Source organism: Salminus brasiliensis, chromosome 13 (genome assembly GCF_030463535.1).
Source record: "Salminus brasiliensis chromosome 13, fSalBra1.hap2, whole genome shotgun sequence".
NCBI classification, from domain to species: Eukaryota; Metazoa; Chordata; class Actinopteri; order Characiformes; family Bryconidae; genus Salminus; species Salminus brasiliensis.
This window is the reverse complement of record NC_132890.1, coordinates 19,563,447-19,579,172: the sequence shown is the minus strand read 5'-3', so window position 1 is coordinate 19,579,172 and position 15,726 is coordinate 19,563,447. Positions and strand designations below refer to the sequence as shown.

The following is a 15,726-nucleotide window of genomic DNA, read 5'->3' as shown; positions in this document are numbered from 1 at the left end:
TTGCACGCCTTGCACAGGGTGTAAGATAGGGCCCTCGAGAAGGGGTCTGACTGCTTCCTGCATGCACTTTATATAGACAGAGATTGCTTCACAGTGACATGTAGCTTTGTTTAAGGTGTGTATCAATACACAAAATACAAAATACGGTATGGATATATTCAGGTTCAAAGCAATTTTTGATTCTGATGACACAATTCTGCTTGACATTCGATAATGTACTACATTACAGACCTTTTTTTCTTTTCGTGCTGCATCAATATAAAATATAGAATTGATTTATATAAAAAAACTGTAAATTAATTGTTATTTTGAATTTGAAATTATTGTAACGTTCTATATCTTTGCTTTTTTTTTAATGTTGTAAAATAAAACTATTTTGATTATTATTGTTGTTTTAAATTATCAACTACAATTTCTAACTTCTCTTTTCCATTTTGGTTTGAAGTACTTTTGTTTTTGTGATGTGCCCTTTCCATACTAGAAACCGCTACAAAAAAACCCCCAAAAAACCTAAAAACTGCATTCTTTGTACTTTATGACACTGTTCACACAGAACTGCTTCTCAGAATTATTAAAGAACACTGAATAATACAATCTGTGTACAAGAAAGCATTTAGGGAGTGAGTGAAAGAGAAATTTACTGAGCAACTGAATAGAAAGAGTAAACAAGAAAGTAAGGAAGAGCGTGCAGTTTTCTTTTTAGTTCTGCACTGAAGCAACAAGGATAATGAAGCTTTTAGCCATCAGTTAAGCAAACTACACGCCTAAATTGTCTCAACCATGTCATATTGTTATATCAAACTGACTTGTTTATATGATTGACACTTTGTTATATACTGTTATCTATAAATACTTAAATTACACCCTACCGCTTAAAATGGCAGAGCAGCCTGAATTTAGTATGTTAGACAGTACAGTATTTTACCAAATAAGCTAATCTAAACACTGTTTATGTGTTTGTTAATATTTTGTTGAGTAGTGTATTTTACCAGATTGGTGAATTGATAAAAATAATTATACAATAAATACAATATTCACACGCACATGTCTTTGGAGAAGTTATTGTTCTCGTCAACTGGCTAACTATTAATATTCACATACAGGCGTCAACTGTTTTACTGATGTTTTAATAATAATAGTTTCACTAATACTGCATTTAAAGCAATGGCAGTTACAAGCTGTTTAAGTTTGGTTTAAGTTGTATCTGATGTAAGTAGCATTAAACCTGGTGTTATAATAGTGGACAAAAATTGGACCAAAAAAAAGGCTTTTATTTTGTCAAAACATTGACAATTTTTGTCTTTTTGACAATTTTATCATAATTGATGACAAATACTTACAAAATAAACAAAATAAAGTTACTAGTAAAAAACTATTAAGTCAATGCAGTTTGGCATGTGTGTGATAACGATGGATTTTATATTGATTTTTATTACCTCTTAGCTACATAACTCTGAACAAAAGACGCAAAATTCAGGCACTAAACTAAATCTCTGCAGAAGGGGAAAACTGTGTACAATTGATTTTTAGCCAAACTATCTGTTTAAGAACTGTGGAACAGAGTCTGCATTTCACAGAGACAGAGAGAACAAAGAGAGTGCTCTTACATCAGCTCTGTCTTGTGGATCTCTGCAATCCTTCGCTCCAGTTTCTCAGAGTGCTTGGGGAAGAACTGGAATTTGGAACTGTAGCCTTCTGGATGCTTCCCTGGGTCGTAGTCTCCAATTTCAGCTGTGGAAGTACACAGTAAAACATTAAACATCAATTCACTATTCTATGCAAAATTAATCTTTTATTATGCATAATTTGTATTTGTATCATATTACTCCTAAGGACTAAATTTTGATTGCTCTATGTTCTGTATGTACTCTATGGTCGCATCTGTTGCACAAATCAGTCATCCTAATGGAATATAATATGTAAGATGATGTGTGTTTTCCACATGTGAACTACATGTAGGGTACTTGGCATCCGCATAGAATGTGAAACAGCAGTGTGTGGGCTCTGAAGTGTATTGATGCTGTTCTATATGTCTCTGTGGATTAAATAAGGCTTTGCTGCACTGGCTCTCTGCAGCCTCCTTGTTAAAGGCATGCCTGCACTGAGGTGACGGAGCAGAGAATATTTAATTCAAAAAGGCCCTTCTAAAACAGCCCTCGGATCTTCCTGTCAGGAGATCCGCTCTCACCCTCAGCCTCACCCTTTTAGTCGACTTTTACTCTTCAATCTACTGAAGTTTGCAAATCTCTGCAGGCAGCTTTCACCGTAAATGTCTGGGCCTGTGGCTGGTCTTCGTTTCTAACACTATGCAATCACTTACAAATTCATTTGAACAAGATACAAAAGTTTATTATGCTTCTGATCATGAAACTATATATCTCTACTTTTTCCCTGCAGAACTGGTGCTCAAATTTCTGAAGCTGTGAGAATAAGTATCTTCATTAAATGCTTAAAGTTTATCTCTGATCAAGACCACAAAATAAAATTAACTTAAAACTTAAAAAAGGGATTATTCATTTGCAGCTTTATCACACATATGATGACTTAACATTTCAAATCAGCTACATGGCATGTCTTTATAAATTAAGACTGTGGGGTTTCATTAGCTTTGAACCTCCTGGTGGGTTTGATACAGAAATAATAAATGAAAACAAAACTAGAAGAAATGTCTCTTCCACCTTGCTAGTGTTTAATAATATGCTGTATGTTGAATGTTTTTTCAATAACACAATGTCCTAAACAATTTAAAACTTAAATTCTTTCAAATGCTTAGTTCAATAGGCCAACACTATTCTGACTAGTCTGAATTTGTGAGTTAATAAAATTAAATGGGCATTCCATTAGCATTTCTAAAACATAAAGGGTGTTATATTACTACTATGCTTTTTGCTTGCTTTGATTTTGTCAAATATTAAAGTTCAGTTTAGTTGGTCAGCAGCAGAAACTTTCTGCCCAATCCACTTGTGTTTAATATGATTTTGAAAATCCAATTATTGATTGTCCCTACTTGAGATGGTTTTGGGCCTTCTGGGTGACTTCTTCCTGACAGTCACTGTCACAGTTAAAACATACAGAAAGGGTGCCAAGACCCACCTGTATTTATTTTAACTTAGCAGGGAGATGGAAAATGGTAGCAAGCGTTGCATGAAACACTCTCTCTACCATTTAAGATGATCTTAATACTTTTAAGTTGTTTGGGGTCAGTGGGCTGCTTTGGATTCACCGCCAGCATTTATTTCACTAGTGTGCTACTGGAAAATCACCAGTCACCAGTCAACCAGTCACTGCAGAAACAGAGCCTAATTCTAGTCGTAGGGAGCTTGTGGCACACAGCAGAAGTGGACTTTTAAACAGGCATGCAAGATTTCTTGTGTGCGGCAACCGCATGTTCATGTCAACACTCACGCAAACACTCAACTACAAAAACTTTGCAATGAATGCGTGTGCTGTTACGCCCTGTTCCAATTCTCTAAGCCCCTCCTTGTACACTTTTTTGAAGTAATTAAAGGGTAAGTAAATGCAGTGTGTGCATTCAAGGGGTTGAAGAGTTGAAGCAGAATTGGGACAAACTTCGTCTCACGACCCTGGACCTGTATACGACATTGCTGTTTAAACATGAACTACAAAGTTGTCACAATGCTTGGTTTACAGTTGCTGCCGTTTCCACTGTGCTGTTGCCAAAATGGATAAGTGGTTTATGTCAGGAAATCATTTCAAAGATAATGAAGATAAGGGTGGGGTCAATTCTATCTGAATGCATCTGGATGCAGACATTTCTGAATCGATTCACACATGTAAAATATATTTTTTTCTGAATAGGAGAAAGCCTCTAAACAGCTAGTCAGAAAAGCTAGCTGGTGCTAGGCTAAAAGCTAACTTTAGCTCACAGAGGTACTGTCCAGTGAAGTCCAGCCAAGTAAAGTGGCACTCGGAAAACAACAGTCAACAGATGTGGAATACACCCCTCTAGTAAAGCGAAACCCTAGGCAAATCTCTGGACAATTAATCAATTCTTGTTACAGTGCTAAAATCAATGTTAGGCTAGGCTTTGCAGTTATTGTGACCAAAAAAACTGCTTATAATTGCTTTCCCACAAGCCCACTACAAATGGAAATTTGAAACAAAATAAGGTTTTAAATGGAAGTGTTGAAGTGTCTGAAATTTACATACAATTTTACAAGCTCCTTGGGACTTTTCAGTCGATGTTGGGTTGATTTCAATGTTCATGTACTTTCTGTTCCTCCCGTTGGTTTTCTCACTAAGGACTTTTATGTTGACAGCGGTCGAAGTAAGACGCCATGTTTTCTGTTTAGTTCTGATTCGTTTCACCTGAGAGCTGGAGTACAAAGGGAGCAAACGCGGATGCCTCGTCGCCGAGAATTACTCTTGCGATGCCAAGCTGTGAGGTTGGCTTCACGTTCAGGAGACTTCTAGGGAGGTCTACGAGTTCAAGTAGTATATGCTCTATCGGAGCGGTTTCACGTTCAGGAGTTCACTGTCTGGTTCACCGGTTGGTCGCCAGGGAGATTTGGCGTCCGGTTCCCTTGCACCTGAGTCGAGTAAGTTCATCAGCGCCTGACGAGCGCGGTTTTGGGGTGAGGTTTTTGTTTGCTAGTTTCATTGGTTCCTTTGCGTTCTAGCCTTCCTCCCCCCGTTTGATTTGTCCCCTCTCGCTTTGCTCCCGGACTACTTTCCAGCCTCAGGTGGTTTTCCAGGTTAAGCCCCATTTCAGTTGTCACCTGTTTGTTTTCTGTTTCTGTTTATTGGACCCTGTACTTTGCTGCCTCGTTTTTGTTGTATTAGTTTGTTTGGTTTCATTATTAAAAACCATATTCTTGCATTGCTCTGTCCCTGCGAGTGTTCCCTTGTCTCGCCTAGCCAGCATGACAAGGTGTTACTAATCTGTAAGAAGTTAAATGTTCAACTCAATCCAATAAACATTGTGTGCCCAGTTGATAACAAGTGTTATAAATATGCTGTAATTAGAATTTATTTGGTAGTGAGTGATAAAACACTTGGAATCAGTATTTGATGCAAATTCTAATGCGACAACCCCTAACCTCACCCTGTAAGATGTAAGCTGCCAGTATAGCTGCATCAGATGTCTTGCAGAGGAGCCGGCCATGATACAGATCTCTCTTGAGCTGCAGGAAGACAAGATACCTGCAAACAGGACAAGGGGTAAGAGTGTTTAAACAACAAAAGACAAAACATCTAAAACGACTAAGTAATCTGTAGTTATTACAGCTCACACATCTTACAGATACTGAGACAATGAAATCTTAAACTCAAACGTTTTTATTCTGATGGCTTTACTTCACATACTGTATGTATGTTCCAATCATGCTGGAAAGTACCTTACAAAGGTCATATAAATATATAAGATATGGCAGAAGCCATTTTGTGAATGGTGTCCCAGTTGGAATGCAAGATTGATTATAGATTACCCCCACCCCAAACACTTGTTACTGCTTGATTTATTTAAATAAACACTTTTAATAATTTAGAGAAACATATGATCTTCATATGCCCTTTTGTTTTGCTGTGTGACAGTGACTTCCATCTGATCTGAACATTCTCACAAACAGAAACCATAATTTCAAGCTGTTAAACAGAATTGGTCTGATTCATTTACCATATTGAAAATGGTATGAGTGTCAAATGACACAATATATACACTACACACATACTCTCTTAGTCCCTAAAAAGCGTATAAAAACACAGACGTTTTTTCTCTGGCTGGTTTCAGAATATTTCCTTTTGATGTCTTTAAGGCGGCAGTCCCAGATTTATTTAACTGAAAGCAGTAGTATTTCTGAGTACATCTGGAAGGTTCTTACAGTTGATCTGGAAGGTACACCTAGAAGGAGGACAGTCACCTTTTGTCGGTTACCTTAGCAAACTGAAAAGCAATACAAGAACTACTGCAAACATGGAGATATCAGAACAGCAAACTCAGTCTTCATCTGCTCGTTCAACCACTGTCAAACCAAAAAACATAGAATTAGAGCTAAAGAGAGCTGGCGAGCCAAAAGACAACATGACAAAGTCTTTGCCAAAACCAAGAGAAACATTGGCTTGGCTTTTAAAGGGTGGTGAGATCTCTGTGACCTGAAGGCATCCAAAAGCCAATTTTTTTCTTTCAGAACAGGTAAGATATTTTATTTTTTAAGACTAGCTATCACTGCTGTGGATTTTTGTATACCTGCATTACAGTGTAGTACAGTCATATTATATGTATAGTAACATAGCTGGTTAGCTTGCTAATGTTGTTGATTGCCTCTGTTGTTAGAAAAAACATACCTAGTAACTCAATTTCAAGTGCTATCTTTGCTGTTTTGTAAATACAACCTATATGGCCACCTAAATAGACACCTGAGTTGATGCCTTATGTCTAGGTATTAGACACATGCTAACCAGATGTACTCTTGTGGACAGTTTTATCTGTTGCTCAATGAATGCAACTGTTATTTCCATCAATGACTTATGATTTTACAGAATACAAAAACTACATAATACTTTATCACATGGCAATGTATTTATATTAACCTGCATTAAAAGTTAAACACTTATTTTCAACTAAAACTTCACTATTGTAAATACACAAGTTTTTCTTACAATCCTTTGAAGACATTTCCCTCACATAGCTTTTTTGACAGAGCTCTCTGAATACTCTGAACTAATCCACTGACTGACTGAATGTCCACTTGTATTCATCTGCTCTGAAAAGAGACAGCACCATAATGCATATTTTAAAAGTATTCCTCCACAAGTTTGGTGCAATTACACATTCTCACCATAGAGGTATCAAAAATTATTTGGTACAAGAAGTGCTGAAACAAAGATGAAAGATGCTGGATTTTGGAATATTTTGCTGTGGTAGTTCTTCTGCTCAGGCCCATAGAAGACATTAAAAGCTCAGCAGACATAAAACCTTACAGGCACTGTAACTGCGACCTCTGCTCAGTCACACTACACCCACAAAGACTTTTCCCCACTCACACTTGAATTTACAAGTTTCTTATTTTGTAAATCTTGACAATTTCCTTTGCACCTTTGTAATGTGATGTGACAAAAAACGTGATGTAATTTACCTCACAGCTCAGCTGCAGCAGCAGGGAAGCCACCAAACACACCAGCTTAACCGTGCCTTTGAGTTAAATATTATTAACTTGGAAATATTATTTTGTGTAGCATTCATTTAGACTTGTAGACAAATGTTGCAAATACTTACTACATAAAGTTCATAAAACTAGCTGTAAATTTAGCTGAAAATGTTGATACACAAGATGGACAAAATTGTTGGTATCCCTCGGTTAATAAAAGAAAAACCCACAATGGTCACAGAAATAACTTGAATTTGACAAAAGTAAACATAAATAAAAATTCTATGAAAATTAACAAATGGAAATCCGACATTGATTTTGAACCATGCTTCAACAGAATTATTTTAAAAAATAAACTAATAAAACAGGCCTGAACAAAAATGATGGTACCCCTGAAAATATTGTGACCAAAGGGACATGTTAAATCAAGGTGTGTCCACTAATTAGGATCACAGGTGTCTACAATCTTGTAATCAGTCAGTGGGCCTATATATAGGGCTACAGGCAGTCACTGTGCTGTTTGGTGACATGGTGTGTACCACACTCAACATGGACCAGAGGAAGCAAAGAAAAGAGTTGTGAGGTTAGAAAGAAAATTATAGACAAGCATGTTAAAAGTAAAGGTTATAAGACAATCTCCAAGAGATTGATGGTCCCGTGACTACAGTTGCACATATTATTCAGAAATTTAAGATCCATGGGACTGTAGACAACCTCCCTGGACGTGGCCGCAGGAGGAAAATTGAAAATACGAATGGTAACCAAAGAGCCCAGAAAAACTTCTAAAGAGATTAAAGGTGAACTTCAAGCTCAAGGAACATCAGTGTCAGATTGCACCATCCGTCGTTGTTTGAGCCAAAGTGGACTTCATGGGAGACAACCAAGGAGGACACCATTGTTGAAAATAAATCATAAAAAAGTCAGACTGGAATTTGCCAAATTACATGTTGACAAGCCCCAAAGCTTCTGGGAGAATGTCCTATGGACAGATGACCTTTTTGCCAGAGCACATCAGCTCTATGTTCACAGATGGAAAAATGAAGCATATCAAAAAAAGAACACTGTCCTTACTGTGAAACATGGAGGAGGCCCTGATCTAAATCCTATTGAGCACCTTTGAAAGGAGCTGAAACAGGAAACATGCCGTCTGGAAAAGGCACTCTTCAAACCTGACAACTGGAGCAGTTTGCTCATGAGGCCAAAATACCTGCTGAGAGGTGCAGAAGTCTTACTGACAGATACAGGAATCGTTTGATTGCAGTAATTGCCTTAAAAGGTTGGGCAACAAAATTTTAAGTTAAGGATACCATCATTTCTGTCCAGGTCGGTTTCATGAGTTTATTTTTTTAAATAATTCTGTTGAAGCATGGTTGAAAAGCAATGTCTGACTTTCCTTGGTTAATTTTCATAGCATTTTTATTTATTATTACTTTTGTCAGATTCAAGTTATTTCTGTGACCATTGTGTTTTTTTTTTTTTTTCATTTACTGAGGGGTACCAACAATTTTGTCCACGTGTGTAGCTTAACACCTCAGTTACCATTTTTTTTTTTACCGTTTTAGTAGTGTCTTGACGGAATCTGATGTTACCAAATTCACTATATTAGCAAGCGCCACATTTTCTCAGAATCATATTTTATCAATAAAATATAATACGTTTAAATACTGACATGCAGAAAAAAATGGCAGAATGAAAAGTAAAAGATCCATTATATTGATTTAATGTGGCTTGATATCTTAACAGAAACGCATGCGTTGATGTGTATTTACAGACTGAAATGCTGAACTTGTATCAGAATCATGCAAAATGGAATGCAGAATTGTCAGCTCAACTGCATTGCATTCCACTGTGTGATGCTGCGAACGTGCCAAAACAAAACAAGATTGCAAAGAGCAGTGCAGTGTTCGTTTCAAAATGAAATGTTATCACAGTCAAGTTGGCATTTTACACCAAAATAGATGTTTTTAAGCATCTTATGATTGGCTAAAATCAACATCCAGTAAAAACAAGTCATGCCCACGTTGCGTCAGAGCGTTGTGTCCATCACAAGGACAGTTCACTCCGAAACAGAAGTAAGTATTGCTAAAATCTCAGGTCTGGATCATTGCACTGCAGAGGTCAAGATGTTACTTATTAAACACACCTGATTATACTCATCAGCTAATTACCGAAGCCTTAATGAGATGAAGTTGGAATGTTGTAAGATTGAATGTATAGATTCATTTTACATTTTGTTTCTAGGAACATTGAGGATTAATCCTTCCATAAAGACACAAATGAGGAGAACCAACAAAGAGATGTGTCTTTTCCTGGGGGATGGAAAACATTTCTTAAGAAGGCAGGAGAGCTGAATCAAATAAATAATTTGTAATAATTATTAACAATCACCTCCAGTACACTAATATTCTTTGGTTAGTGTGCTACAACTGCCTTTTTCAAACTCCACCAAAGATTCTATATAGGGTTTAAGTCATGTGATTGTTATAATCACTCCAGAATCTTGCAGGACTTCTTCTGAAATCAAGCGCTGGTGACCTCAAGACTTGCTGCTCCTCATTCTAGTCAGCAGTGACTACCCAGTGTTTCGACACTGAGCTGAGCAGATCTCCTGGGTGCGGCAGAGACCATACCCCCAGAGAATGTCCCTGACACAGACGTTGTGCTCAGCTTCGGTTCAAACACTGTTCTGCTGGCCATCCATCCAGGTCGAGGTCAAGAACCATTGACTCTGCTGCCCCAGGTGTCAGCTGACCAGCCATCACAAGCTCCTTCCCACTCCACTAGTCCCCCTCCCTATCATCGGTTTCTCCTTTGGGCGGGTCAGGATAGATCTGGTAAGACCCCTGCCAAAATCTGCCCAGGGCCATGAGTATATCCTTGTGGTAGTGGAATGGAATTACGTTATTCTCCTTTGCAAAGCCACTTCTAAGGCACTAGCATGGGAGGTTGTGCTGTGAGAGATCTAGCCTGCAGACCGAGTGCTTATCCTTGTGCCCACAGCCAACTGCAAGTTCCTTGCCACCTGGCAGGGGTCCTACGTGTTTAAGAAAAAGCTCAGCCCTGTCACTTACCGACTCAAGCAGAGAAAGAGCAAGTATATCACATCAACCACCCTATGCAAAAAAATACCTACCCCCTCTTTCTTTTTACAGGCGATTTAGTCAGCTGATGCACTACTGCACTATAATGATGGGTGGCCACACCTTGGTTGCAACAGATACCCAGTGGGAACACAGTGATATGCACCTCTTTAACTTCCCAAAGTAGGCCATTTCAGCATGAGCTAATTTACTTTTTTTAAAAAAGGTTTCTGCTTAAGAGGCCATCCAAGGTAAAAATGCAATTATGCCTGCTCTCTAGATGACATCAGCTAAATGGCTACCGCTGTATCCACCAGTTGATTTCTGGCCTACATATCGGTTGCCTTTTATATCTCCAACCTGTTCCTCCATATATGCGTGGTTCGTTTCAGTGTCAAGGACAGTCAGTGCTACATTTGTTAGCTAAAATGCAGTGTAGTGCACAATTTTACTTATTACTTAATAATGTAAACGGGTATATGATCTTTTGTGCTGCAATGGGTCATGGGGTCAAAAGAGTATGAACTATGAATGATGTCACTAATTTTAGTATAGCAAATCAGAAGTTATGTATTTGATTAAGTTGAATTTACATGTAATTTGCATAAAGGTATAATTGCTTCGATAGTTTAGCCTTGGAGGGGACAACAAAGGCTGATATCACCCCTTTCCTTGTTTAACATGTGTTAACTTGTCGATGTAATTTTGCTCTATTTTACTAGATTTTTTACATTTTGAGATTTTCATTGTCATTGGGGGTTTTTATGTAGTTTTTTTTACCTTGTCATGCTGTGGTATATTATCCAACAGTTGTATTTACACTGTGCATGTCTCTGCTTTGTTTTATTTCTAGTTTTTGCACCTGGGTCTAGATAGGTGGGCAAGTGTGAGTGTTTTTTTTTTTTAATTGATTGTTTTGTTTGTTCCTAATGGTGCATCTTTGGGTTCGATAAAGGTGTTATATAAACTAAAACTATTATTATGATTCTTAATATTTACTTGTATATTATGGATATAATTACATTAGTGGTGGGCACTAAAGCAAAAATATATCACATTACATGATGCATATCACAATGCTATTGGGGCCCCGAGTGGTCCACTGTCACTATGATCAGCTGGTTCGAATCCCAGCCATTGGCAGACGAGGCCCCAAGAGAGCACAATTGGCCTTCTTCTCTCCAGGGGGGGTAGATGGTGCTTAAAGCTGAGTATGTGGCACTTCCCTCCAGGCTTGTTGGTTGCCTGGTGATGTTTCATCGGCGGCAGTTCAGAAAATGAGCAGCTTGACCGTGCACCAGGGCCAAATCTTAACTGCACCACTAATCTGAACTTTATTTTTCCTCACACTGGGGATCTGTTACTTGTACCACTTTTCTTCAACACTCATCTCTCTTCTTCTATATCTCCCTCCCATACCCTACACATTGTCTTTTCCCCTTCAAACACTTCCCATTCTGCTACAAAGGTCCTTCTACATCAGTCTTTTTTTAATTCAATTTCCATTCTTTCCATTCCTTCTTTTCTTTAATTTTTTCCAGTCTTCTTTTTAGTCTTATTCTCTCTAATCCTATCCCTTGTAGTCTTGTACAACTTGTATTGATCACAAACTAACCAGTCAGCACTAGGTATACTAGTGCATACCTGTGCATTGCATTCACAAACACTTCAACATTGAGGTCAATCACTTCTCAGGTGGCATATCCTCCAGCCATTTAATCTCTCTTTCCAGACCTCAGTCACATGTGCTTTTTCTAGGTGACCTCATTGCACACACTTACGTGAGGGTGGGAGGAAGGCAGCGAGAGCTGCTCAAAAGTGAGCCAGGACGTTGCTAGCTGGGGGCTAATCATGTATCATTTAGAGGAATCTGTTAGCAGTCACTGACCTGCCATCTACTTTCAACAGTCAAGCAGAAAAAAGATGGGGGCACCATGCATTCATTTACAGCATTTTAGGCCTCAATTCTATTTTTGGACTCAATCTCAGAAGGTTTCTGAGAGAAGCTTTCACAGATCTCTTTAGCTTCTTAAAAAATCCAATGTGAAACAGCATTATGCTTTCAATATACTCTTTTCAGAGATCTACTTTGTTTAATTATAAAGATACAGTCCATCACTGGCTTTGGAACTTTGAGAGTGTGCAGTCTGTTCTCACACGCTGCACACTGTGCTTTTAGAGTGACAGCACTTAGCTTATCTACAACTAACTGTGGTATAGAGTCATCTTTAAATAAACTGGCAGCAGAAACAAGAGCCTACACATTCTATTCTAACATAGATTATTCTCTATAAACTGTTTCATATATATGTTTGAAAAATAAGACCGATTTAAATGTGAGCATAATTTCGATATAAAAAACACACTGACCGGTACTATCAATAATAAATAAACTAAAAGACAAAACTGAATTTACTGAATACATTTAATTTATGTAGAAATGATGTACACAACTGATTTAAGTTAATTTAATGCACTGCATTCTTAATTTTTTTTTCGCTTCAAGGTGACTTGGGACACTTGTTTCTGGACATTTTTGCCCATTCCTCTGTCAGGTTGGATGGGAAGAGTCAGTACACAGCCATTTTCCGCTCCTTCCACAGATTTTAAACTCTATTCAGGTCTGGTCTCTGACTGGGCCACTCAAGGACATTCACAGGGACTTTCTTTTGGCTGTGTGCTTCGGGTCCTTGTCATGTTGGAACGTAAACCTTCGTCTAGTCCAGAGTGCTCTGGAGCAGATTTTCCTCTATCAGGACTAGTCGCGTCAGTCCCACTGCTGAAAAACATTCCCACATCATGATTCTGCCACACCCATGTTTCACTTTAGGGATGGCGTTAACAAGGTGATAAGCAGTGCCTGATTTTCTCAGGAAGAAACTTGTTTCTCATGGTTTGAGAGTTCTCTAGGTGTCTTTTGTCAAATTTCAAGTGGGCGGTCATGTGCCTTTTTGTAAGGTTTCCGTTTGGACACTACCAAAAATGCGGAATTTGTGGAGTGCTGCCTTGATCTACTGAAAGGTTCTTACATCTCCACAAAGATACGCTGTCAGAGTGACCCTCGGGTTCCTGCTAACGTTCGTGGCCAAGGCCTATCTTAACCAATCACTCAGTTTGGCTGGGCGGCCAGGTCTAGGAAGATTCTTGGTGGTTCCAAACTTCTTTCAAACTGTGCTCTTTGGGACCTGTAAAGCAGCAGCAATTGTTCTGTACCTTTCTCCAGATCTATGCTCGGGCCCAATCCTGTTTCTGAGGTCCACAGATCACTTATGGCTTGGAGTTTGCACAGGAGGCCCAGTAGTCTAGCCTTGGTCTATGAGGTCATCAGTACGTTCAACATTCCAGCACATACATGAAATCCTACAGGAATATTTGATGTTAACATTTGATTTATTGATTTAAACATTTCAGTAATGTTATCAATTGTCCCATTTTAAGTATTTAGATTCACTTTTTTACTGTGTTATCGCATTTGAATTATGGTTAGAACCACATTTGGAAAGATGGAGGCCCATTATTCCAGCTTTGGTTATGAAGGTTATGAAGATGTTCAACACTTCAGAACAAACATATAACATCTGCAGCTTCAGAAAATGTATATAATATGTGTATATTTGTATAGTGTATATTTTCTTGATTATATTTCAGGTGAAGGAGGATGGGCGTTCCCAAAAGCCTGAATCCTCACAATGTTTCTTTTATTCAATTACTGTTGCCCATAGCTTTTTGGGGTTAGGCTGTGGATGCTGCAACTAGTGTATTTTGGAATGTTGTTTTTTAATAAATGACCATGTTCTATTAGGGTTGGCTGATATCCACTTTTTCATAATGTCATACTGTCTCAAAGTATTACTGCGGTATACTGTATTATCAGGGGCAGGGGCTATAAGTTGCGCAAGTAACAAAACATGGCTTCTGTACCACCTCAACCTGTATTATTTTAATCAGTTTGCTCACAAGGTGAATAACTACCTAAGTGGACAAGAGTAATTTTATATTTGTCATTCTATAAGTGTTAAATCTTTAGTCTGACAAACACTACAAATGTTAAACTACTCTGAATCAGGAAAGAGAAACTGGCAGGATTTTTGTTAGGAAGCTTTGTTAGCAGGACGGTTAAAAGTCTGCTACAGAACAAATCACACTTATTAAATGAAAGCTGAATTATTTTTTTCTCCATGGTTTGGATCTTTAGTCCACTCCCCAAGCTAGCCACATCTGAGCTAGCTCAGTTACAGCTCCTCTGAGTATCAGACAGCTCAGGTCAGCTGCTCATTAAATCACTATTACAGTGGGTTTGTTTTTTCCCACCTGTTTTCAGAGCGTGACATCACTAATCAGTGAGCTCCCACAGACCTCCCACCCTTTGGCTCTTTTAAATATGAAGGGGAAAAATTGCTGTGAACTAGACAAACAAAGAACAGAAATATGATACATTATACACATCTGAATTTTGAATTACCATCCTCATTTTGAGATACCGTCAACATGTTTAAATACCGCAGCATACATTATTACCGTTATACCTCCCAACCCTACTGTTTAATATTTAATTCATATTTATAGTTTACCTAAATTAAGCTGGCAAAGCCAAATTACTCTTCTTATTTTACACAATTTCTATGAATACTTTCACAGGGCACAGCCAGGGCATTGAATTATGCTTGTGCTTTCTATTAGTACAATATTCGTCCACACAAATTCACACAAGGTCCCATAGGAATGCATTAAACTTTTTTGTTAAAAATTTCAAATGCCTCATCAGGTTAAATGTTTTGCCCTAGGATGGCTAAATCTGGCACAAACTTGCTTTATGTGTTTTCAAACTGATCTGTATTTTCATAAAAGTATCTTTCAAACCTGGACCTTTTCCAGCAAGAAAGTATGGTGAAAAGTTAGTTGGATAAGCCACATTGATGATTTCACAATGGGCAGTTCTCTCACACACCAGCTGAGAGAATGTGCATGTTTTTATATTTTGCAATGAAGCTTGATGTATGTCTGCTTTTTAAAATCAATACGTCTGTTTACATCTAAACTTCTAGACTTCGGTCCCACCCTTTTCAGCAGTTTCTATTATTTTTTTTACAGTGTTATTCCTATTTTGTATTACTTTAGTGCAGCTAATATAATTCATTATTGTGTATATAATATTTTAGTAGTATGACTGTTCAGTTGTTGTTTTTATTTACTTAGCGAAGTTAGCCAGTTAGCTCAACAGCTTTGTTCCGTACCTTTTTGCTCATTGTCAGCCAAGTCACCTGCTTTCACACGCATATGAACTTGAGTGACATCCCATTCTAAATCCATAGGGTTTAATATGATTTTGGCCACACTTTGCAGCTATCACAGCTTCAATTATTCTGGGAAGGCTTTCCACAAGATTTAAGAGTGTGTTTATGAGAATGTATTTGGACAAGAAGGACTGGCTCACAGTCTCCACTCTAATTCATCCCAAAGGTGTTCTATCGAGTTGATGTCAGGACTCTGTGCAGGCCAGTTAAGTTCTTCTACATCTTTATAGACCTTGCTTTGTGAAC

The 15,726-nt window shown here is 38.1% G+C and overlaps 1 protein-coding gene across 3 annotated transcripts in view; it reads right to left on the bottom strand.

Annotated features, from left to right (window-relative positions):
* frmd5a (FERM domain containing 5a) overlaps positions 1–15,726 on the bottom strand; it is a 128,402-nt gene that overhangs the window by 22,782 nt on the left and 89,894 nt on the right. For all 3 annotated transcript variants that reach the window (XM_072694606.1, XM_072694608.1, XM_072694607.1), the window contains exons 5-6: positions 5,066–5,163; positions 1,608–1,731 (exon numbers count right to left, since the gene is read on the bottom strand). In XM_072694606.1, the coding sequence (XP_072550707.1) occupies positions 1,608–1,731; positions 5,066–5,163 (222 nt within the window). The remainder of the gene's footprint in view (positions 1–1,607; positions 1,732–5,065; positions 5,164–15,726) is intronic.